General features: G+C 41.1%; 1 protein-coding gene across 1 annotated transcript in view; it reads left to right on the forward strand.

Annotated features, from left to right (window-relative positions):
• CATSPERE (catsper channel auxiliary subunit epsilon) overlaps window positions 1-26,829 on the forward strand; it is a 94,518-nt gene that overhangs the window by 33,759 nt on the left and 33,930 nt on the right. The window contains exons 9-12 of the mRNA XM_070401109.1: window positions 2,379-2,871; window positions 13,782-14,256; window positions 17,415-17,857; window positions 26,668-26,726. Coding sequence (XP_070257210.1) covers window positions 2,379-2,871; window positions 13,782-14,256; window positions 17,415-17,857; window positions 26,668-26,726 — 1,470 coding nt within the window. The remainder of the gene's footprint in view (window positions 1-2,378; window positions 2,872-13,781; window positions 14,257-17,414; window positions 17,858-26,667; window positions 26,727-26,829) is intronic.

Here is a 26,829-nt window from a genome sequence, read left to right on the forward strand (position 1 = left end):
ACTGTTTAATCTCCAAATGTTTAGGGATTTTTATAGCTATATTTCTGTTATTGACTTCTAGTTTAACTGTATTGTGTTTTGAGAGCTGTCTTAGTATAATTTCTATTTTTTAAATATGTTTTTATTGATTTTTAGAGAGAGAGGAAGGTAGAGGGAGAGGGAGATAGAAGTATCGATGAGTGAGAAAAAAATCGACTGGCTGCCTCCTGCATGCCCCATACTGGGGAATAAGCCAGCAACCCGGGCATGTGCCCTGACTAGGAATTGAACCAATGACCTCTTGGTGCATGGGACCATGCTCAGTCCACTGAGCCTCACCAGCTGGCTGACTTCTATTTTGTAAAATTTCTTAAGGTGTGTTTTATGACCCAGGATATGGTCTATCTTGGTGAATGTCATATGTGGACTTGAGAAGAATGTATATTTTGCTGTTGTTGAATGAAGTAGTCTTTAAACCAATTAAATCAGTTGGTTGATGGTGTTGTTCCTTCAACTATGTCTTTACTGATTTTCTGCCTTCTATATCTGTCCATTACTGACAGAGGGATTTGGAAGTCGCTATACTAGTGGATTTTTCTTGCCTTCTCTATGATTTAGTAAGACATACATTTGGCAAAACTAGTTTTTAAAAGCACAGGAATGTGGACACAAATGGAAACACAAAATAGGCCTGTAGCAGGCAGAGAAGGGGGAGGGAGAGACATACATTAACTTTCCAAGGTATTGGAATGTTGTGAATCTGGATCTGGGTGACTACTACACAGGTAGGTGTTCACCTTAGTATGAGATTATTATAGCCAGTGGACAATGTAACAAAATGGTACTGGTCATTTTTTTGTAATTGTACTTGAAACAGATGTTAGAGTCAGTGGTGTGGTTTGTAAAAATCAGAGTTGCACTGATTTTCATGGTGGCGTGGCTTAGGACATAGAGGCTTGATGACAGCCCTACAATTACTCCAACATGGGGTCCTCTTGACCTGGCAGCACCTCATTCTGAGTGGGCAGAATGCCATCACCACCAACCCAAGTGTGTGTTCATTGAGGAAATAGGAAACTAAAGAAGCATTTACTGACCATCTGCAGCCTGATGTGTCTGGGTGGGCCTGCTGAGAAATGCTCCTCAGAACTCTCCTTGACTTCAAAGATAAATGTCCGAGTGCTTGTTTTCACGAATTCCTCGTGTGTCCACTTCAAAAGATAAGACCCAGCCCTGTCAAATTTTAGAATACCAAGAAAAGAAGGGAAGCCCCTAAAAACGTATGGAAAGGCAAGCCATTTAAGTCACAAGGATCAAGGTGTAATTCTCATTAGTAACCCTAAATACAAACAGACTGGAGAAAAGGCCGTCCAAGCTCTGAAGTCTCTGCCCAGACAAATTATCAAACAAATGTGTTAAAGATATTTTTGGATTTCAGGATCTCAAAAACTTTATTTTCAGGTGCACTTTGACAAAGAGTACTTACTGAAGAATATGTGTTAGCAAAACAAGATCAAAGTATTGGACCCAGTAAATGGTGCTTCAACCCAGAGAAAAAGGAAGGGAAATCCCAGCAAACAAGTGCTAGATTACCTCTGCATTCACCACATGGAAACCATTATGAAGGGCCATTTCAGCTAGCTATTAGAAAAGTTAGAACACTAAACAAATTTTCAAAATAAAATGTTAACTCTAGGGAAAATATTGTAAATATACATTTATCAAAGAAAACAATGAGCATAATAACTGGCTCCGTAGTAAACAATATGTACATATTGATAACAATATAAACACTATAGATTTAGCTAAACATTGTGACATTTGAAAGAAAAGATGATGCATCAGTAGGTATACACTATGAGAGATACTGTTTCATCTGTCATATAAAAAACCAATATGTAAAAATCATATTAAGAAGCAGTATAAGGACATTTATTTGAGAATATGAAGGAGCATTAAGAGTCAAGATTGTTCTCCTTCACCCAGCCAGTGTTGCTCGGTGGTTGAGCATCAGCCTATGAACCAGGAGACCATGGTTTTATTCCTGGTCAAGGCACATGCCCAGGTTGTGGGCTCGATTGCCGGTAGGGGGCGTGCAGAAGGCAGCTGATTGACAGTTCTCTCTCATCGTGGATGTTTCTAGCTCTACCCCTTCCTTCCTCTCTGATATCCATAAAAAACGTTTATTTTTTAAAAAAAAAGATTGTTCTCCTTTGGAAACGAGTGAAGAACAAGGAGAAATGGGTAGCATTTTAGTACTATTTGATTTATGTTACCCAGGTTTATCTTGATAAAAAATTTTTTAAAGTTTTAAAGATGATAAATGCAAGCACTTTGCAAGATGGATGGGAGCTGAGAAAGAGACCATATAATTCTTATCCTTTCTGTTCTCTTCTTAGGACCTGGCATATCTCACTACCAATGTCAGCAAATGATAAAATAAAAGAGATCAGAGGAAATCAGGTGACTTTTCAAGATTGCTTTGTTGCAAACATCCTTTTCCTGCTGGGCTTTCCTTGGTTCACAATACCTGAGGTTCCTGGCTTTTTACCAATCTCTTCACCGCTTGGTAGTCAGTTATTGATAGCCTGGGATACCTGTACTCCAGCATCTATTGTTCTGGTAGCCGATATGGAGACCTTTCAAACCAACGATTCATTTCATACTTGGACCAGAATCAGAGTGCCTCCAAACATCCTGACTGATGAAGAAAGAAGCAATGTGTCTGATGTGAACATATCCCGTGATGGGATATTTTTTTTAATAAATGGTATCCTCTATCTAAAAAGTTCGACCAGATTTGCAAAACTGGGAAGCAAGGAAAATCTTCCTGAAGGTGAAATTATTGGCATTAAAACAAGAAAATGGTGTTGGCACAGCTATTTAGCGAAGGTTAGTAAAATACTACATATATGTATTTATACTTACACATTTAGATATTCACCATACCTTTTAATTCAATGAAATATTAGTCTATACTCTGCAGTTTTTTTGCTGAGTTATTTTACATGGCTGTCAATAGCTCTATCTTCCTGACTTAACTTCTCAGAGCCCTTACAGAGCTATACCTCTGACAACAGAGAATAAAATGAATCTTGTGTTATTGTGCAGTGTCACTTAGTCATATTATGAGAGTTTTGTTTTGTCTTGTCACGGGCAAAAGGTCAAAAAGTTATTTTCCCCAAACAAAAACTCCATGTGCTCTCAAAAATGAATTAACTCTTTAATTTCTGACAATAGAGTGAATAAGATATCCTTAAGTTAGAGCATTACAAAACACCTGAAATGCTGCATAGAAATTTTTAAACTTCTTTAGGCACATAACTGGGCTTCTGTGGAAGTAAGGACAATTCCAAGAGGAAAGTGGAGTCCTGGAGCACTAATTCAGAGACATAAGCAAATGCCAAAATCTCGCCTCCCGAGGCCGGTGCTGGTCCCAAGCATTTAGACATTTGGTCCTTAGAAACAAAGCCTGGCACCTGAGCAAGGGAGGGCATCTGGTCATTCTTTTTTTTTTTTTTTTTTTTTTTTTAATATATTTTATTGATTTTTTACAGAGAGGAAGGGAGAGAGATTGAGAGTTAGAAACATCGATGAGAGAGAAACATCGATCAGCTGCCTCCTGCACATCTCCTAACGGGGATGTGCCCGCAACCCAGGTACATGCCCTCGGCCGGAATCGAACCTGGGACCTTTCAGTCTGCAGGCCGACGCTCTATCCACTGAGCCAAACCGGTTTCGGCCATCTGGTCATTCTTTGCATTAAATAGGAACCTTCCAAAATGTCCCAACATAATTGAATGTATCTCAGTTTTAACTCTTAAAAGGCCAGAAAATGTCTGTCTTTGGAATTCATGACCAAAAACCAACCCACATGGACTTTGGGGCCCAAATTCACAGTGGGCCGAGAAATATCAAGCCTAGTGCCAGGCAGAAGCAAACACAAATCCTTTCTGGAGGGATAAACCATAAGGTCAGGCTTTGGAAATTTTTTTAAAAATATATTTTATTGATTTTTTTACAGAGAGGAAGGGAGAGAGATAGAGAGTTAGAAACATCGATGAGAGAGAAACATCGATCAGCTGCCTCCTGCACATCTCCTACTGGGGATGTGCCCGCAACCCAGGTACATGCCCTTGACCAGAATCGAACCTGGGACCTTTCAGTCCGCAGGCTGATGCTCTATCCACTGAGCCAAACCAGTTTCGGCTGGCTTTGGAAATTTTCCACAAATAATATTCTGGCAAAATTGAGCTCATATTCAAAAATGGCAAAATATCTGAAGAAATAAGATGTCACAGGAGTCAGCAGAAACAATCAAGAGCACAGTCAACCCTGCAAGGACATCAGATATTGGGACAGACAAATATGAAATATTTTTACTGGATTTAAATAAATTGAAAGGAAAATAGAAAACATTTTTTTAAAAGTCTATCAAATAGCAAGGCAATGAGTAATACTAAAAGCAAGGAATTCATTACCATAAAATTTAGGATAGTGGTTATCCTGAAAGGAAAGATGTAGTGATTGGGAAACAATATCAATGGCATTTGGGAGTTCTGACAAGATTCCATTTGTTAGATTCTGCTTTGTGATAAATCTTTTAGCTACATATAGTTCCATTTGGTCCATTTTCTGTAGGTGAATTCTATTTCAAAATATATTAATATGTAAAAACAAATGTTGAAATATAACATTTCATGTAATAAACTTAGATAAAACTAATAACTGAAATATAAAATTCAATGGAAAGCTTAAATAGGAGATTGCATATAACAAAAATAATTAAATTGTAAATTAGATAAGAAATTAAACAAAATGAAAAGATGAGAGAAAAAGGGATGGAAAACAAACAAAAAAAGAGAGTAGAAGAGAAAGATGAATGAAAAAGAGAAAATCCAGTATACATCTAACCAGAATTCCAAAATAAAAGTTTAGATAGAATGGGAAAGAGCTGAGAATTTTTCAGAGTTAAATAAAGATATCAATAGTCAATCCTGAAGTACTAATAAATTCTGATTGATAGAGGAAAAAAGAAAGCCCACTGAGACACAAAATAATATTGCACCGTATCAGAAACTAATAAGAGATATAAAAAATATTCAAACAGGAAATACAAATTATAAACAAAGAATACAACAATTAGATGATACGAATGGAAGTCAGAAGATTGTGAAATACTTAAATAACTGAGGTAAAGTTCTTGTTGGCCCTCAGGGTGGGGCCAAAGTAGGCTTACAGTTGTTTGTATGGAAAAGATACAATAATTAATGAATAATACAAAAATAAACTCTATGTTTTGCATACTCACAGCTATAAACCTAATTTTGCCCCACCCTGTATTTATCCCGTTGAGGTTCAACTGAGCTTCTTGGATTTGGGGGATTATGTACTTTACTAATTTGGGGATGTCAGAGCAGGATCTAATTCTAGTGGGAGAGCTTGCTCCTAAATCGTGCTCATAGCACTAATTGTGAGAGCACTCACTGCTCTATTCTGCTGACTAGTCCAAGTGTGGGAGTACACGTCCTGATCCTGCCCTACTATGCTAACTGTTGGGTCCGAGCCCCCCTGTTCCTGGGTGGACCTTCTTGGACGCAGGGTAGTAGACAGAGAAGCCATGAGAAGTTGTTGGTGTATAAGAATGAGTCTCTATTACAGAAGCTAGTGGCCATAAAACCATTAGACAAAACAGTTCTTCAGAACAGTCTCATACAGGCAGCCACACACCAGCTGATGAACAAATGCATCTTTCTCACATAGTAGCAGTAGCCTCTGTACTCACAACTACTATCTGAGCAGCTGCATGCTGCCCCTAGACCAGCGGTTCTCAACCTACGGGTTGCGATCCCTTTTGGGGTCGAGTGACCCTTTCACAGGGGTTGCCTAAGGCCATCGGAAAACACATATATAATTACATATTGTTTTTGTGATTAATCACTATGCTTTCATTATGTTCAATTTGCAACAATGAAAATACATACTGCATATCAGATATTTACATGGCGATTCATAACAGTAGCAAAATTAGTTATGAAGTAGCAACGAAAATAATTTTATGGTTGGGGGTCACCACAACATGAGGAACTGTATTAAAGGGTCGCGGCATTAGGAAGGTTGAGAACCACTGCTCTAGACCCATAACCTCACATAGTAGCAGCACCTGAGCTCTCCCCTAAGCAACCTCAGTAGCCTCTCTAGTCTCTCCATTCTTTTCCACACACTAGCTGGTCAGTAACGTATTATATCACTTAGACAAAAAGAGGCCTCTTGCCAACAGTGATACCAATCATTTGGGTTATAGAAGGGCACAGTCTTTGGACACCCTGAGTAAGATTCCCATGCTCAGAGTGGCCTTGGCCATCCAGCATACTGTAAATAGGGCCTTTCACACTCTAATTGGACTTGACTATCTGGCAACTCTGGCATGGTTCCCACAGATGTTCTTGGACATTACCTCTTCCAATGTTTCTTTTTTTTTAAATTAAATCTTAAGAGTTCAGGCAGTGATTATCAATATTATATTTCTTGAGGGTTCAAAAGAGACGGGGTCTCGCTATGTTGCCCAGGCTGGAGTGCCCTGGCTATTCACAGGCGCGATCCCACTACTGATTAGCACGGGAGCTTTGACCTGCTCCATCTCCGACCTGGGCCGGTTCACCCCTCCTTAGGCAACCTGGTGGCCCCCCACTCCTGGGAGGTCACCATATTAATGCCGAACTTAGTGCGGACACCCGATCGGCATAGCGCACTACAGCCCAGAACTCCTGGGCTCAAGCGATCCTCCAGCCTCAGCCTCCCGAGTAGCTGGGACTACAGGCGCGCACCACCGCACCCATATTGTTCAGATTATTACATTTGTTCCTCTTTTTCCTCCCCATAACTCCCCTCCTCCAAGTTCCCACCCAACCCTCCACCCTCACTCCCTACCCACTGTCCTCATCCATAGGTGCACGGTTTTAGTCCAGTCTCTTCACGCATCTCCCACACCCCTTGCCCCCCCAAAAATAGTCAGTCCATCCCCTTTCTATGTTCCTGATTCTATTATAATCACCACTTCATTCTGTTCATCAGATTATTTATTCACTTGATTCTTAGATTCATTTGTTGATAGATGCATATTTGTTGTTCATAATTTGTATCTTTACCTTTTTCTTCCTCTTCCTCTTCTTACAGGATACCTTTCAGCATTTCATATAATCCTGGTTTGGTGGTGATGAACTCCTTTAGCTTTTCCATATCTGTGAAGCTCTTTATCTGACCTTCAATTCTGAATGATAGCTTTGCTGGATAAAGTAATCTTGGTTGTAGGTTCTTGGCATTCAGCACTTTGAATATTTCTTGCCACTCCTTTCTGGCTTGCAAAGTTTCTGTTGAGAAATCAGCTGACAGTCGTATGGGTACTCCCTTGTAGGTAACTGACTTTCTCTTGCTGCGTTTAAGATTCTCTCTTTGTCTTTTGCTCTTGGCATTTTAATTATGATGTGTCTTGGTGTGGTCCTCTTTGGATTCCTTTTGTTTGGGGTTCTCTGCGCTTCCTGGACTTGGAAGTCTATTTCTTTCACCAGGTAGGGGAAGTTTTCTGTCATTATTTCTTCAAATAGGTTTTCAATATCCTGCTCTCTCATCTTCTGGCACCCCTATAATTCTGATGTTGGTACGCTTGAAGCTGTCCCAGAGGCTCCTTACACTATCTTCGTATTTTTGGATTCTTTTTTCATTTTGCTTTTCCAGTTGGGTGTTTTTTGCTTCTCCGCATTTCAAATCTTTGACTTGATTCTTACGATCCTCTGGTCTGCTGTTGGGAGTCTGTATGATATTCTTTATTTCAGTCAGTGTATGCTTAATTTCTAGTTGGTTCTTTATCACAACATCGAGGGTCTCATTAGATTTCTTGAGGATCTCACTATATTTATCGGCGGTCTCACCAGTCTTTTCGAGGGCCTTACTAAGTTTATCGGCCGCTTCTAGACAGTTCTTGAGAGACTTTAAAAGTGTGGTTTTGAACTCTATATCCTCCATTTCTGTCAGTTGTGTCCTGTTTCTTTGTCTCCGCATTTTTTATGCTTTCTTGGTGCACCCCCTAGTGGTCTTTGTGCGCAGTCTTGTTGTAGTTAAGCCTTCATTGTTGTAGGTAATACTGGGGGGGATTTGACCTCCAGGCCAACTGGCTGTGAGAATCAGCTGTGTCTGCAGTGGGAAAACTTCTGTCCTCTAGGGGGGTGCTAATCTAGCCTTTGCCTAAGGCTATCCCACAAATGCCTCTGTGCAGGGTTTGGGCAGGGTGGGTCCCAGGGGATCAACAGGGGGGGCGGAGCGAGCAGATATGGCTGCTCTCAGTCCCGTCCCAGAGGCTCTGCCTCTCAGAGTCCCAGAAACCGCTGCAAACCTCAGAGAGAAAGCTGCCCTCGAGTTCCAACCGATGCCAGACAGTCCCGCTTCTCCTGTTTGAGTCTGGGTCCCCAGAGACTCGCCCAGAACTGGAGCTCAGAGCCTGAGACTCCCTCCAGATTGAAACAGACAACCGCCACCTCAGCCGCCAGCCTGCTCCGCACGCACCTCCGCACCTTTGTATTTTCTACACTGCGCCTCCTCTGAGTCTCGGTATGCTTTTCTCTTTCCTTCTAGTTGTAGAATTTCCACTCAGCCAGCCTTCCTGTGGTTCTGGGTGATGTCCGTTCCGTCTTTTAGTTGTATTTTTGAAGTGGTTGTGCGAGGCAGCAATCTCTGGTGTTTACCTATGCCGCCATCTTGGTTTCTCCCCCCAATATTTCTTGTGTACCATTCTCTTTTCTTCTCCTTCTAGGATTCCAAAGACACATACATGACACCATTTAATATTGTCCCAGAGATCTCAGACCACCTGTTCATTGTTTTTCACTCTGTTTCTATCTTTGTACTTCAGTTTGTATACATGCTCTTCACTTTCTTCAAGTTCACTGCTTCTTTTTTACATATTTTTTAATTGATTTCAGAGAGGAAGGGAGAAGGAGAAAGAGATAGAAATATCAATGATGAAGAGAATCATTGATTGGCTGCCTCCTGCATGCCCCCCCACTGGAGATCAAGCCCACAACCCAGAATCAAACCTGGGACCCTTAGGTCCACAGGCCGATGCTCTATCCGCTGAGTCAAACTGGCTAGGGCAAGTTCACTGCTTCTTTTCCCAGATCACTCTTAAATTTATCTAATAATGTACTCATTCCTGATAACATATTTTTTATTTCTAACATTTCCATGTTCTTCTTTTCTATCATTTACATGTCTCAGCTGATTCCCCATCTCTGCACTCACGTTGTCTCTTTCCGACTAGTTCAGCATTTTTATCATGGTTATTTTCTTGTTAGCCATGCTTGGTATCTTAACACAGACAAGACTCCAGAGATCTCTTCATACTTTACAACTGAGCCACCAGCATTCCAAACCATGAGAGCGCTGTCTCTGCTTTATAGCCTAGCTGTCAGCTTTTTTTTTTTTTTAATCACCGAGGGATATCTTTCCTCTCTCATCTGCCTCTGGATTTGTGTGCCTTGGCGGACCTATCTTTCCCTCTCCCCATCTTGGCAGGGGACTGCTTTACCATTTGGGTAAAGGCCAAACCTGTCTCAGAGGGGAAGTTTCTCTCTGCTCTCTTATCCCACTCCCAGCCTATGAACCTGAGAATCCAGGATGCAAATGATTTCTCTCAACTTTGCTGCCTTGCTGCCTGCCCCCTGCCTGTCTTCAGAGGGTTATGTGTTACTAGGGTCCTTCAGCCTGGCCTGCAGGGATTGGGCCAAAACTGGCTCTCTGATACCCCCAAGGGGTCCTGGATTGAGAGAGGGTGGTTCTTGGGTGACACACCCCGGAATCGGGCTCCCTCCTCTCTAGCTCCAGGTGCGTCACCCAAGAACCACAGCTGCCAAGTCACCACAGCTTGGCAACTCTGCTTTGAGTGTCTGCTCCCTGGTGGTCATTGTGCGTAATAGCTACCAGGCGGTCTGGGCCGGTCTTAGGCTTTTATATATATAGATAGTTGCAAGAGGCCCTGAATGCTTCAAAGGGATCCCCCAGCTCCCCTGCCTTGCCCCAAGACCTTTGGTGAATTAAACCCAAGCATTAAGTGAAGATCTATAGGAGAGTTTGTGGGTGAGTGAAAACTCATCCCCTGGCTGGGGTTCCCTGGGATTCCCATCTGTCATATTTATAGCATAGTCCTCTTCCCATCCCTCTGCCAAGAATGAGAATAGCTGTGCGTCTTTTCTGTGAAGGGCTCATCATTTTGTTTCCAATCTGTTTCCTCGTTGAGGTTGTTTCACAGTCTTTTCCAGCAGCATGAGCTCTAGACTTTAAGTTGAATCTTTATTTGATAAAAATACTTTTTACTCCAAATAGTCTTAGTGTCTTTCTTTGGTTACCAGTTTGATATCTTTCTACAGCCTATTTGAGTATAGACAAGATGTGCCCAGAAGACTCCTTGTAGTGGTCATGAACATAGGAGTTACATTTTATATAAAAACACCTAAGAATTAGAAACAGCTGGAGAAGGGCCCACTGAATGAAATTAGGACCACTGAATTTCAGATGTAGTCTCTGGATAGCCTTTTTCTCTAACAGACTGGGTCCACAAAAGGGAAGTATTGATTTGTTTAAAGTTTTAATTTCTTTCTTCCCTTTATCTGATACCCAAAGAAGCTAAAATTCAAAAAATAGTGTAATATTTGAGGTGTCATTATAGATTGATCTTAGTAAACAGCAAGATCACAGGGCTACTCCTAACCAGAGTAAATATATACATAGGAAAAGAGAAGATCGATAGTCTTTGAGGAATTAAAAGGGAATTAAGATTAATTATTTCTACTGATAAAAACTAACATTACTGAAATAATTTTTTAAAATATTTTTTTATTAATTTCAGAGAGGATGGAAGAGGGAGAGAGAGATAGAAACATCAATGATGAGAGAGAATAATTGATCAGCTGCCTCCTGCACGCTCCCCAGTTGGGGACCAAGCCCTCAAACCGGGCATGTGCCCTTGACTGGAATCGAACCTGGGACCCTTTGGTCCGCAGGTCGATGCTCTACCCACTGAGTCAAACCGGCTAGGGCAAGATCATTTCTTTTTATTGTAATGCTAGAGGCCCGGTGCACAAAAATTTGTGCCCTGGTGGGGAGGGGGAAATCCCTCAGCCCAGCCTGTGCCCTCTCTCAGTCTGGGACTCCTCGGGGGATGACCACCTGCTGGCTGAGGCCTGCTGCCCGGGGGATTGGGCCTAAGATTGCAATCAGACATCCCTCTGGCAGCCTGGCAGCCCTCAGGTGCCAGGAGCCAGTCCATCCTTGCTGCTTGACACAGCCGCTGCAGGGAAGAAACATCTGCACAGCATATGTTTCAAGGGACCTGGCATATATGGCATACTGTTCTTAATATGTTTGCTCCCCTTCTTGGCGCTATGTGTTTTAACCAAGGTCACCTCTCCGAGAAAGGTTGTTTCCCCAGGTAGGGATTTTTCCCTGAAGTCAGGGAGGGAATAAAACCCCTTAACTAAGTGCCAGGCAGGTAGTTAATCACTTTAACTACAAACAAACACCCTTAAGCTATATAATCTTTACTCCCTGGAATGGAGATAAGAAACGCCCTAACCTTTGCAATAGAAATTGACAGGATTAAAATCAACTGGTATAAATACAGATGTAACAAGACAATAGAACACAGAACCTAGAGACAGAAACTAGAGAGAGAACCTCGAGACAGAACATGGCAGAAGGACCTAGACACAGAACCTAGCAAGAGAACCTGGCTGAAGAACCTAGAGACAGAACCTAGAGAAAGAACCTAGGGAGAGAACATGGCAAAAGAACCTAGACAGAACCTGGCTGGAGATCCAAGACAGAACCTGGCTGGAGAACCTAACCGGAACTTCGCTGGAGATCCTGGCCAGAACTTCGCTGGAGATCCTAGCCAGAACTTCGCTGGAGATCCTGACCAGAACTTGGCTGGAGTTCCTGGCTAGAGATCCTGGCTAGGCTGCTGATCAACTGAACGCTGTCTCCATGTCATTCCTTCTTTGCCGACTCCATCCACACCTTTGGGGACCCCTGGACCCGCTGGGGCTGGACCCCAGCACTCAGGGGATGTCCACTTGCCAGCGAGGAGCAGACCCAAGCTGCAGTCGAACATCCTTAGCGCTGCCGAGGAGGCAGGAGAGGCTCCCACCACCACCGCTGTACTGGCAGCCATCAGCCTGGCTTGTGGCTGAGCAGAGCTCCCCCAAGTGGGAGCACACTGACCACCAGAGGGCAGCTCCTGCATTGAGCGTCTGCCCCCTGGTGGTCAGTGTGTGTCATAGTGACCAGTCATTCCCAGTCTTTCTGCTGTTAGGGTCAGTTTGCATATTACCCTTTTACTATATAGGATAGAGGCCTGGTGCAGGGGTGGGGGCTGGCTGGTTTGCCCTGAATGGTGTCCCGGATCAGGGTGGGGGTCCCGCTTGGGTGCCTGGCCAACCTGGATGAGGGGCTGATGGCTGTTTTCAGGCTGCCCGCACCCCCTTTACGATGGGCGTCCCCACAGGGGTGCCTGGCCAGCCTGGATGAGGGGCTGATGGCTGTTTTCAGGCTGCCCACACCCCCTTCGGGGTGGGGGACCCCACTGGGGTGCCTGGTCAGCCTAGATGAGGGGCTGATGGCTGATTTCAGGCTGCCCGCATCTCCTTTAGGGTGGGCGTCCCCACAGGGGTGCCTGGCCAGCCTGGATGAGGGGCTGATGGCTGTTTTCAGGCTGCCTGCACCCCCTTTAGGGTGGGGGCCCCCACTGGGGTGCCTGGCCAGCCTAGATGAGGGGCTGAGGGCTGTTTTCAGGCTGTCTGGACCCCCTTTAGGGTGGGGGTCCCCACTGGGGTGCCTGGGCAGCCTGGATGAGGGGGTGAGGGCTGTTTTCAGGCTACCCACACCCTCTTCAGGGTGGGGGTCCCCACTAGGGCGCCTGGCCAGCCTGGATGAGGGGCTGAGGGCTGTTTTCAGGCGGGCCAAGCCTGCAACTGAAGCTCCCAGTCTCTCCTTTTTTCTTTTTCTTTTTTTATTCTGGGATTTATTTACCTTCTGTAATTGAAACTCTATTGTGGCTCCAGCTCGGAGGCCGGCTGGCTGAAAGCAGGTATCTGGGTTTGTTTAGCTTCTGTAATTGCAACATTGTTGCTTAGACTGGAGCTCAGAGCCCAGCTGCGGCAGGCGGGGAACCTTGGCTTCCTCCATCACTGGAGCAAGCAAGCCTCCTGTTCGCTTCAGCTACAAGGCTGCCTGCCGTCATCTTGGTTGGCAGTTAATTTGCATATCACCCGGATTAGCCAATGGGAAGTGTAGCAGAGGTATGGTTAATTACCATGTTTGTCTATTACTAGATAGGATGACTTATTTCTATGCCATGTATTTCTGTGATTGAAGTATTTTTCAGAAATATACTAAAAAATAAACCATTCTAGTTACTATGTTTTACTTTTATTATTTTTTTAAAATATATTTTATTGATTCTTTACAGAGAGGAAGGGAGAGGGGCAGAGAGTCAGAAACATCAACGAGAGAGAAACACGGATCAGCTGCCTTCTGCACACTCCCCACTGAGCATGTTCCCGCTATCAAGGCACACGCCCCTGACCAGAATCAAACCGGGACCCCTGAGCCCGCAGGCCTACGCTCTATCCACTGAGCCAAACTGGTCAGAGCTATGTTTTACTTTTAAATATAGCAAGCTAGAAGACAGGAATTGTTAGAAGTAGCCCTAAAATTGAAGATATTCTAATTATTTTCTATTTTCCACTTTCCAGGCTAATAAAAGAAGCAGCATGGCAATCTGGACAAAAAATGAACTTTATCTTGGATATGCTCATCTTAAATTTGTCAAAATAATAGATACTAAAAGACTGGGGGAAATCCTACATATAATCCCGACTGCTACTCTGACTATACATAATATTGAGTATACAGCACACCCTTTGGAACTTGGCTTGTTGTTAAGTATCTGTGTTACATGTAATGTCATGAAAAAAATTCACCTAGTGATATATAATGAAGATTCAGAACAGTGGGTGCACAAAGACTTTTCATTAAACGTCACGATTGACAGTGTTATAACTCCATATTTTCTGTATTCAGCAATACCGGAATTAATAGTATGGGACAAACACAGGATCTACTATTTTTATGACAATTTCATAACGACTGGAGTTTTACAGACACCTACAGAATTTGGGAATCTGTCAAAATTATCACATGACAGTATTATTCATAGAACTTTTATAGGTGAGCCATTCTCATTGTGCAAAAAATAGTCTTGATTTCATAATAGATGACTTTCTTACGAAGTTGTAGCAAATCTAAATGCACGTTAAATGTTGATAGGTAAAGGTGCACTTCTTACCACCTAAAAATGGGTATCAGATTCTACTCACATTAACTATGATCTTACATAGCAAAATGGCAAGCTCACGTTCTTTTTTCAGAGGTTCGTTTTGGTCCATCAGCAGATTCAAAATAAGCACCTTTCATGTGCATTTTCAGTGTAGGAGGTGATACGGTTTTATTCCTTTCCTAGGGCTCCTGTAACAAACTACACAAACTGGGTGGTTTAATACAACAGAAACGTACTGTCTCCCAGCTCTGGAGGCTAGAAGTCTGGCATTCCCAATCTCTACCTTTGTCATCACATGCCATCTTGTTCTAAGGACAGCAGGACCCCCCTACTCCAGTATTACAGCTGTAATGACCCTATGTCCAAAAAAAGGGCACATTCTGAAGTCGTAGTGAGAGTTAGAACTTCATTGTCTTTTTTTTGGGGGGGGGGGGGGGCGGGACAAAAGTCAATGTAGAACAGGTAGAGTTGAATGGACCTGTATTTGAAGCCCTGAACAAGTCATTTAAACTTTCCAGGCCTCGGTTTTCTGATCTAGAATATAGGACTGCTATTATAATTAGGTAAGGAAGGGATTGTATACAACATGCTTAGGATAATACTGGACAGGGGGTAAACCTCTTAATAGTACAGGTGTACTTGCTCTATTGTGCTTCGCTTTATAGACTTCACAGATACTGCATTTTTAAAAAATTGAAAGAAAGAACCTCTCCCAGCAAAAAGTCACAACTTGCTGAAGGTTCAGATGATGATTGGCATTTTTTAGCAATAAAGTATTTTTGAATTAAAGTATGTATATATTTTAGACATAATATTACTGCATACCTACTAAACTACAGTATAGTGTACACATAACCTTTTTCAATTATTCTTGGCATACAATATTAGCTTGAGGTATACAACATGGTGATAGATATCTGTATCTTACAAAGTGACCCCCACAAGTCTAGTACCCATCTGGCTCCATACATAGTTATTACAGTATTATTGACTGTATTCCCTACACTGTACTTTACCTTCCCATGACTATTATATAAGAGCAAAAAAATTTTTTTTGAGATTTTTATATTTTATATGTCATCAGTTTGTGAGTCCTGCAATTACCTTTTTCATTCAACAGAGATATATTTTGTTATGTCATCACCCACATCTTTCTCCCCTTCCACCTTGTGAAGTTTCCAGAAACATACACAAAGCACAAGAAGCCAAGAATCTGGATGGATTTTTTGCCAAAAGCAAACAAAACAAAATTAAATGTATAAAGAAATCTCAGTTATCTGAGAAAAGTTACATAGTCACGGTATCACCCCAATCACTTTGGCACCACAGCTTTGACCACCCCCCACACGCACTGGCAGAACCATGAAAACACTGGTGTTTGATTCCTGTGTTGTTGCCTTGGCATTGAGAGCATTTTATCCTTGCAGCTTCACTAAAACACTGAAATATATTCCAGGCTTCATATTAACCTCACCTATCTACGTAACGATTTCAGGAACATTATTATACTGTTAAATTCCTACTGAGAACATAATAACCAAATGGGAGCTTAACTTCATAAGGAAATGTATGTTGACATTGATGTTCAAATTTCTGATCTTTTAAAACATTGGTATTGCTGATTTAGGAGTTTAATTAGAATGTAGTTTATGGAAATTTGTGAAAAGATCACTTTTATTCAGTTTCCAAATGTAAGATGCAGAAGCACAATACACTCTGAACCTCCCTGGCTCTGACTTCACCTTCCTCCTTTCAGCCAGTCCTCTCTGGGTGTTGTTTTATGAAAATTAAGGAAAGTATACCCCTAGAAATGTGGCCCACAAAGAATGTTGTAGCCGAGGCCGGTTTGGCTCAGTAGATAGAGCAGTTGGCCTGTGGACTGAGGGATCCCAGGTTCGATTCCGGTCAAGGGCATGTACCTGGATTGCGGGCACATCCCCAGTAGGAGATGTGCAGGAGGCGGCTGGTCGATGTTTCTCTCTCATCGATGTTTCTGACTGCCTATCTCTCTCCCTTCCTCTCTGTAAAAAGTCAGTGAAGTATATTTAAAAAAAAAAAAAAAAGACTGTTGTATCTGAAAAGAAAGCTATGAAATCAACTAACTGTTCGTTTTACAGATAAAGCTATAGAACCAAAGAGGTTAAGAGACTTACTGTCTATGAATCTCTAAGACTTAAACATAATACTCTATTAAGGGAAGAAAAACTGTTATTATTTACAGAGTGAACATGAAGAAGTGCCAGCCCCACCCCCATTCTTCATCCCTATTATATTCTGATAGGACTGACATACCCAAATACCACAGAGTAGGTGGCTTAAACAATAGAAATCTATTTTCTCGTGCTTCTGGAGGCTAGAAGTCCAAGATCAAGGTGTCATCAAGGTGGTTTCTGATGAGGACTCTCTTCCTGGATTGGAGACGGCAGCCACCTTCCCACTGTGTCCTCATATGGCCTTTCCTCTGTGTGCATGCAGGGAAAGAGCTGGGGGAGAGGGAGAGAGACATCTGGTGCCTTTCCTTCTCTTATGAGGACACCAGTCATATAGGAGTAGAACCCCACCCTTATCATTTAATCTAAATAACCTCCTTAAGGACTCTTTTTTTGTGTGTGTGTTTCTGCCCGGTTCCTTAAAGACTCATCTCCAAATACAGTCACAATGGGAGTTAAGACTTCAACCTGTGCATTTGAGAGGGGACATAATTTAGTCTATAATACAATGCTTCCTAATAATGCCATTCTTGTCCTGCTCATTCTCATTATTTAATACACATTAGTAAGCTCTTTTTTTCTCTTTAAATGATGTGATATATATGTGATAATAGTGAATGCAAGCAGAAAAGTGTTCATGAAAAACCTACTGTACTGTGAAGTGGAAGAGAAGTTATTGTGAGATGTTGCAGGTTTGTGCCTGCACACCCTAATTTTCTCAAAGTACATAAATACTCAGCCATTATAAACAAGATTATTTTGGTTAAAAGTCCACTTAAATAAAAGAGCATGGATTTATGGTTACTTAGAATAATAAACTTCTCTCTCTTTTTTTCCAGATTACTTTGGAAATATCTTGGTAAAAATGGAAAATAATATCTTGTTTCATTCCAAGATTAATATTAGAGATGCAGTGAAGCTACCTTTATGGACAAACACTTTAACAAAATCAGCACTTTTCTGGAATTTATTTAATGAAATAAATTTTGTACATGTTTTGGGAAATGGCACACTATATGTACAGGAATATCCCACAAGTCTGGAAGTACAAAGTATAACTTTCAAAACAGAAGAAAAATGTCCCTTTGTGACATTTCATACTAATATTTATCATGTTTTTTACATCTTGGACAAAGGAGAGAACCTGTCAGGTTGGGCTCAAATAGTCTACCCAGAAAATAATGGTTTGTATATTATTGTGGAACCTTATGGCCCAAAACTATTAAAAGAGAAATACAGTGTTAACTATGAAATTGCTTCAGGATTCTGCACTAAAACCCTGGTAAGTTTTTATTTTAAAATGTCCTTTGATTTTAGTAAATGTAAAAGCATAATGTTAATATTCTCTGAAACAGACTTCCCTTCTAGGTTTAGCTTGGAACATGTTGAGAAACATACATGTTTTTTTTAAATATATATTTTATTGATTTTTTACAGAGAGGAAAGGAGCAGGATAGGGAGTTAGAAACATAGATGAGAGAGATACATCGATCAGTTGCCTCCTGCACACTCCCTACTGGGGATGTACCCGCAACCCAGGTACATGCCATTGAGCAGAATCGAACCTGGGACCTTTGAGTCCGCAGGTCAGCGCTCTATCCACTGAGCCAAACCGGTTAGGGCAAATCTAAAATCTTTTGTGATAAAGTTGAAGGTTGTGAAAGTCATTACATGAAAAATAAATCAAGTTCCATGTTCAAGGAAAGAAACTACTGTGTGTGTGTGTTTATATATAAATACATATAAAAGTATAAGAAAAAAAAGTTTAAGGATCTAGGAATGTAATTACCATACTTTAAAAATGTGAGGCTTATCATTTTCTTCCTCTAATATCATATATGTTCTGTAAATGACTGTACCTTAGAATATAGCAACCTTTTGAAATACTGAAAATTAAGATGAAACATGGGAGAAGAAGCAAGATGGTGGCAATAAAGGCAGAGGCGTCCCAGGTCTTGTCCCGGAGCAAACGGGAGTAAGCAGCTGAAAATAATAACACCCACCCCGAATTGGCAAATTTACTCAGCTGGTGAGACGGTTTGCAGCCGGGAAGGGCAGAGTTCCCCTGGAAAGGTAAAAAACCAGGGATCTGGGCAGGAAAGTTTGCCAGACCTCTGAGCCCAGAGGGTCGGAGGGATACCGCGTGGCAGACAGCCGTGTCTCTTGGGACAGACACAGCCCCTGACTGGGGAAAGGAGTTGCGCGGGTTTGCTGGTGCCAGGAGATTTGAGCTTTGGATTTTGTGATTTCGGAGAACTGAGACTAAAGGGGGCACCCTGAGGAACTGACCAGATCATCCAGTGCCCATAAGAGAGGAGCATTTCCCAGATCATGCAGTGCTGGTAAGAGAGGAGCGTTTCCCAGACCAGTAAGAGAGGAGTGTTTCTGCAGCCGGCCGGCGTTTGTTTGTTTGTTTGTTTGTTTGTTTTCACTGAACCCTGCTCATAGGACAGTTCAGATACAGACACTCACCTGTGCTGAAGAGAGGGCGAAGGTGCAGATGAGTGGAATCTGGGGAGAGGCTGAGGAGAGAGGGGGAGCCGGGGGAGGTGGCAGCAAATTGAGTGCTGAGACACCCCTGGGCCCAGGACTGGGGCAGCCATTCTCTCCACAGGGTGGAATTCCTCCCCCCAGCCCCCCAGGCAAGGAGCACAGCCACACCCAGATTCCACCCTGTATGAGATAAAGGATTAAAATAAGCTGATTAGTCCCTGGGAGTTACCAGGGTCTGGCCTATAGAGGGACTTTCAGTCCCACCAACAACACAGAGCAGGGTAACGATTAAAAAACCAGCTCTGGGCAGTTGACCTCCCCAAACCAGTTTTTAAGTGCAATAGAGAATATAAACCCTTATTGCTGGATAGAGAAGCCGTATAGCCTCAGAGGCCAACCCAAAAACACTGCCACCCAGAGGCTGAGCCACAAACTGACTCTTAGGTGAATACAAATTAAGGCAGACTGGATCACAAATACGGCCTGCTTTAAAATCAGGACTGTGATTTACAACACGGAGGAACAGTGTAACGCAGGGAAATTCATCACTCTCCTGAATACCTGGCAGGACTAAGGCGAACCAGGCTGAAGAGTAGAAGAACCGAAAGACCATCGCTACTGCAAATTTTTTCTTTTTTTTTCTTTTTTCGCCTTTTTACTAAGAAACCAATTTTTTTTCTTTTTCTTCTTTTTCCATCACCTGATTTTACCCTTTTAATTACTACATTTTTATTTTTAACCAGTATTATTACTGCTACCATTTTACCATTTTTTAAAGTGCCATTTTATTTTCTCTTTATTTTCTTTTAGGATTAGTGTTCTCCATTCTATTTTCATCGTTCCTTTAGCATTAATTTTCCCTATCTCAATTTCACCTCTTTGCTAAAACCCTCTTCCTCACTTTTCCCCTTTTGGTGTCCTGTTTCTCTTACCCTATTCCTGCTTTAGATTTTCCCAATTCCGTCTTTTTACCCCCTTTCTAATTCCACCCTACTTATATATCCTATTTCCAATCCACTGCTCTAACTCCTTATACACCTATCCTTTATCCTTCTTCACTTTCCAAACATTTTTTTTCTCTTATCTTTCTATTGTTTTCTTGCTTTTTGCTTGATTGTTGAATATATTGGGGTGGTTTTTTTTATTTGTTTGTTTTGTTTTGTGTTTTTTCTTTTTCTTTTGTAGGACTGGTTGTGAGCTTGTTTTGCTTTTTCTTTTTATTTTTTTTCTGCTGGTTTTTCCCTTCCCTCCCCTCCCCCCCCCCCCCCCCCAGTTATTTTTGTGCTTCTGTTTTCCCTTGCCCCTCTTGATATTATTGGTGGTTTGTAGTTTGCATTCATCTCCAGGGATCTGTTGCTGGAATTTGTTGGGATTAGTGGCAGTTCTATTGGAGTTTGCTCCGCATACAAATAGTCTCTTCCCCGCTTCTACTTCATTCTCTCTTTTCGCTCTTTTTTTTTTCTTTTTTTCCCCCTCTTTTTTCCCAATTCCATCTTTGCACTCCTTTTTTGTTTGTTTTTTTTCTTATGTTTTCTTTTCTTTTCTTTCTTTTATCATCTTCTCTTCTTTCTTTCTTATCCCCTAATTCTCTTAATTCGGGTGGTCACCTTTATTTGGGGTTATTAATATCGTGAATATACTTGTGTTCAGTGCCTGGTACGTTGTGCCTTGTTGTGTTGTATTTTGTGCCTTTAAATCAACGCAGCAGATCCAAGCAACAGCAGCCTCCTGATCGCCACACCCTCTGTCTGAGGAACAGCAGCTGTATGTGAAGCCTCCCCCCACCAGTCAGAAGAGCCACCACAGCTGTGAACAGCACCCACCAGAGGAGCTGCTGCCAACTGGGAAGCAGCTGCTACCGCAGCCGTCCGAGCAGCAACCACAGCCCAAGGAGCCCCTGCCACCCAGGGAGCAGCCACTGAACGACTCAACATCTAGACATGTCAGTGAGATCAAACATGGGTAGGCAAAGAAACCCCCAACGGAAAGAAAATGAGGACTCGCCAGAAAAGCAGCTAAGTGATACAGAGGCATGCAACATGACAGAAAAAGAATTCAGAATAAGGGTCCTAGCGTGCATAAACCGGATGGAGGAAAAAGTCAACAACTTATTCAAGAAACAAGAAGAAACAGATGAAAAAATCAACAACTTATGCAAGAAGCAAGAAGAAACAGATGAAAAAATCAACTACTTATGCAAGAAGCAAGAAGAAACAGATGAAAAAAATCAATAAGTTATGTAAGACCCAACAAGAAATTAAGAGCGATATAGCTGCAATAAAAAACACCATTGAAAGCATCAACAGTAGACTAGGAGAAGCAGAGGACCGAATTAGTGAATTAGAAGACAAGGAAGCAAAACACACCCAAACTGTACTGCAAATGGAGAAAAAAATTAAAAGACAGGAGGAGAGCCTAAGGGAGCTTTGGGACAACATGAAACGAAACAACATACGAATAATAGGGGTGCCAGAACAACAGAAAGAGGAACAAGGATTAGAAAACCTACTCGAAGAAATAATATCAGAAAACTTCCCTGAGGTGGAGAAGAAAAAAGTCACACGAGCACAGAGAGTCCCAAACAAGGTGAACCCGAAAAAACCCACACCAAGACACATCATAATTACCATGGAAAATGTTCAGGACAAAGAGAGAATCTTACAGGCTGCAAGAGAGAGACGGAAAGTTACATACAAGGGATCTCCCATTACACTATCAAATGATTTCTCAACAGAAACACATCAGGCTAGAAAAGAATGGACGGAAATTTACAAAGTGATGCAAAGCAAAGGACTGAATCCAAGAATACTCTATCCAGCAAGGCTATCATTCAAATTTGAAGGGGAAATAAGAAGCTTCACAGACAAAAAAAGACTAAGGGAGTTTATCACCACCAAGCCAGCAATGCAAGAAATGCTAAAGGGACTGGTGTAAAAAGAATAAATAAAAAGCTCAGAAAGAAAACAGCCACACACAAAAAAAGAAATGGCTACAAACAAGTACCTTTCAATAATAACTTTAAACGTAAACGGACTAAATGCTCCAACCAAAAGACATCGAGTGGCTGAATGGAAAAAAAAACATGACCCATACATTTGCTGTCTACAAGAGACCCACCTCATTAGAAGGGACTCACACAGACTGAAAGTGAAGTGATGGAAAAATATCTTCCAGGCAAATGGAAAGGAAAAGAAAGCTGGGGTAGCAATACTTATATCGGACAAAATAGACCTCAAAGTGAAGGCCATAACAAGAGATAAGGAAGGCCACTTCATAATACTAAAGGGATCAATACAACAAGAAGATATAACCCTGGTAAACATTTATTCACCCAATGCAGGAGCACCCAAATACGTAAAAAAAACTCCTGGAAGATATCAAAGGAGAGATCGACAACAATACAATCATAGTAGGGGACTTTAATACACCATTGACATCTCTGGATAAATCCTCTAGACAGACAATCAGCAAAGAAACAGCAACCCTAAATGACTCACTTGATCAGATGGACTTAATTGACATCTTCAGAACACTTGACCCCAAAGCCATGGAATATACATTCTACTCAAGGGCTCATAAGACACATTCAAAAATAGACCACATATTGGGTCACAAATAAAGTCTCCCCAAATTCAAGAAGATTGAAACCATACCAAGCATCTTCTCAGACCACGATGGCATAATATTAGAAATGAACTACAAAAACAACCCAAAATACTCAAACACTTGGAAGCTGAATAGCATGTTATTAAATATTGATTGGGTTACCAATGAGATCAAAGAAGAAATTAAAAGCCTCTTGGAAACTAATGGCAATGAAAACACAACAATCCAAAACCTATGGGATGCAATGAAAGCAGTCCTGAGAGGGAAGTTTATAGCTCTACAGGCCTATCTCAAAAAGCAAGAAAAAATGATAGTAAATCATCTAACTCTACAACTCAAAGAATTAGAAAGAGAGCAACAAGAAAAGCCCAGAGTGAGCAGAAGGAAGGAGATAATAAAGATTAGAGCAGAAATAAATGACAGAGAGACCAAAAAGATAATACAGAAAATCAATGAAACCAAGAGCTCGTTCTTTGAAAGGATAAACAAGATTGACAAACCTCTAGCCAGGCTCACCAAGAAGCAAAGAGAGAGGACCCAAATAAACAAAATCAGAAACGATAGAGGCGAAATAACAACAGACCCCACAGAAATACAAATGATTGTTAAAAAATACTATGGACAGCTATACTCCAACAAACTAGACAACCTGCAGGAAATGGAAAAATTCCTAGAAAAATACAACATTCCAGCACTCAATCAGGAAGAATCTAAAAATCTCAATAGGCCAATAACTATGGAAGAAATCGAAGCAGTAATCAAAAAGCTTCCAGCAAACAAAAGCCCAGGACCAGACGGCTTCACAGGGGAGTTTTACCAAACATTCAAGGAAGAACTAAAACCTATCCTCCTCAGACTACTACACAAAATTCAAGAGGAAGGAACACTTCCAAGCTCATTCTATGAAGCCAGTATCACCCTAATACCAAAACCAGGTAAAGACAACACAATGAAAGAGAATTACAGGCCAATATCCCTCATGAACATAGATGCCAAAATCCTCAACAAAATCTTAGCAAATCGGATCCAGCAGTACATCAGAAAGATCATACAACATGACCAAGTAGGATTTATCCCAGGGATGCAAGGATGGTACAATATACGCAAATCAATAAACGTGATACATCACATAAACAAATTGAAAGAAAAAAACCACATGGTCATATCAATTGATGCAGAAAAAGCATTTGACAAAATCCAACACCCATTTTTGATAAAAACTCTCAGCATGGTGGGAGTAGAAGGATCATACCTCAACATAATAAAAGCCACATATTACAGGCCCACAGCCAACATCATACTCAATGGACAAAAACTAACACCATTTCCCCTAAGAACAGGAACAAGACAGGGATGCCCACTCTCAGCACTCCTGTTCAACATAGTACTGGAAGTATTAGCCATTGCAATTAGGCAAGAAGAAGAAATAAAAGGCATCCAAATTGGAAAAGAGGAAGTAAAACTGTCCTTATTTGCAGACGACATGATATTATACATACAAAACCCTAGAGACTCCGTCAAAAAACTACTAGACTTAATACATGAATTTGGCAAAGTAACAGGATACGAAATTAATGCCAAGAAATCTGAGGCATTTCTATACACCAGTAGTGAACTTTCAGAAAGTGAGATTAGAAAAACAATCCCATTTACCATCGCACCAAAAAAATTAAGCTACCTAGGAATAAGCTTAACTAAAGAGGTAAAAGACCTCTACTCAGAAAACTACAGGACGTTGAAAAAAGAGATAGAGGAAGACATAAACAGATGGAAGAACATACCGTGTTCATGGATTGGTAGAATCAACATCATTAAAATGTCCATACTACCCAAAGCAATCTATAAATTCAACGCACTTCCCATTAAAATACCAACGGCATACTTCACAGATCTAGAATGAACTCTCCAAAAATTCATCTGGAATAAAAAAAGACCCCGAATATCTGCAGCAATCCTGAGAAAGAAGAAAGAAGGTGGGATCTCAATACCAGATATCAAGCTGTATTACAAAGCCACTGTTCTCAAAACTGCCTGGTACTGGCACAAGAACAGACATATAGATCAATGGAATAGAATAGAGAGCCCAGAAATCGGCCCGAACCAATATACTCAATTAATATTTGACAAAGGAGGCAAGAACATACAGTGGAGCCAAGATAGTCTCTTCAATAAATGGTGTTGGGAAAATTGGACAGATATATGCAAGAAAATGAAACTAGACCACCAACTTACACCATACACAAAAATAAACTCAAAATGGATAGAGGACTTAAATGTACGACAGGAAACCATAAAAATTCTAGAAGAATCCAAAGGCAACAAAATCTCAGACATATGCCGAAGCAATTTCTTCACTGATACAGCTCCTAGGGCAGTTGAAACTAAAGAGAAAATGAACAAATGGGACTACATCAAAATAAAAAGCTTCTGTACAGCAAAAGAAACCATCAACAAAACAAGAAAACCCACTGCGTGGGAAAACATATTTGCCAATGTCATATCTGATAAGGGCCTAATCTCCAAAATTTATAGGGAACTCATACAACTTAACAAAAGGAAGATAAACAATCCAATCAAAAAATGGGCAAAGGACCTAAATAGACACCTTTCAAAAGAGGACATTCAGAAAGCCAAGAGACATATGAAAACATGCTCAAAGTCACTAATCATCCGAGAGATGCAAATCAAAACAACAATGAGGTACCATCTCACACCGGTCAGACTGGCTATTATCAACAAATCAACAAACGACAAGTGCTGGAGAGGATGTGGAGAAAAAGGAACACTTGTGCACTGCTGGTGGGAATGCAGACTGGTGCAGCCACTATGGAAGACAGTATGGAGTTTCCTCAAAAAACTAAAAATGGAAATCCCATTTGACCCTGTGATCCCACTTCTAGGAATATATCCCAAGAAACCAGAAACACCAATCAGAAAGATTATATGCACCCCTATGTTCATAGCAGCACAATTCACCATAGCTAAGATCTGGAAACAGCCTAAGTGCCCATCAGTAGATGAATGGATTAGAAAACTGTGGTACATCTACACGATGGAATACTATGCTGCTGTAAAAAAGAGGAACTCTTACAATTTGCAACGGCATGGATGGAGCTGGAGAGCATTATGCTAAGTGAAATAAGCCAGTCAATGAAGGAAAAATACCACATGATCTCACTCATTCATGGATAATAGAGACCATTATAAACTTTTGAACAATAATAGATACAGAGGCAGAGCTGCCTCACACAGATTGTCAAACTGCAGCGGGAAGGCCGGGGAGGGTTGGGGGGCAGGAGCGAGGGGGGTAAGAGATGAACCGAAGGACTTGTATGCATGCATATGAGCATAACCAATGGACATAAGACACTGGGGGGTAGGGGAAGCCGGGGTATTGTCAAGGGCGGGGGAAAAAAAAGGACACATATGTAATACCCTTTGTAATACTTTAAGCAATAAAAAAAAAAAATAAATAAATAAATAAAAGATGAAACATGGAATCAAATAGCAAGAACTTATGCAAATAGCAAATGGACATTTCTTTTAAATGACTCAAAAACTACAGAGGAAAGGTTCAGGCAAATAATTCCTCAGAGTCTCAGAAATTACAGACAAGATGATATCTGTAATCACTTAAAACCATCAGGGAGAAAATTAAATGGTCCAGAAACAAGGTTAGCAAAAAACGGAAAAGTGAAAAGTAATGCTCACGATATAAATAAAACTAAGATTGTAATGACAAAAGTCAAATGAAGAGGGAGAGAGAAGCAATAGAAATAAAAAGACTATGTTAACGTAAAATTAAAAGGAAAATGTAACAGTGAATCTAATGTGTACATAGCTGGAGTTTCTAAGATAGTAAAGAAAAATTTAAGAACGCTAAATGTATTATTTTTCCCACCTAAAGAAAGATTTAAATCTGTCTTGAAAGTATCCATTTTCCCCATCCCCAATTTTCCTGCTTTACAAAAACTTTTTTACTTTCTTTTTCAGCTCATGACATTTTTTCAGACTGTAAATTATCAGGCAGTGGATGATTACTTCAAGAAGCAGTGAGTATGACTTTTAGAAGAACCTACTCATGCTAAATACGCTATTGGGGTTCTCGATTTGTGGCTATCCTTTTATTTAAATGGCCTCATATCCTTTTAAATA

Source organism: Myotis yumanensis, unplaced genomic scaffold (genome assembly GCF_028538775.1).
Source record: "Myotis yumanensis isolate MYYU_CA2020_CCGP unplaced genomic scaffold, mMyoYum1.0.hap1 SCAF_22, whole genome shotgun sequence".
NCBI lineage: Eukaryota > Metazoa > Chordata > Mammalia > Chiroptera > Vespertilionidae > Myotis > Myotis yumanensis.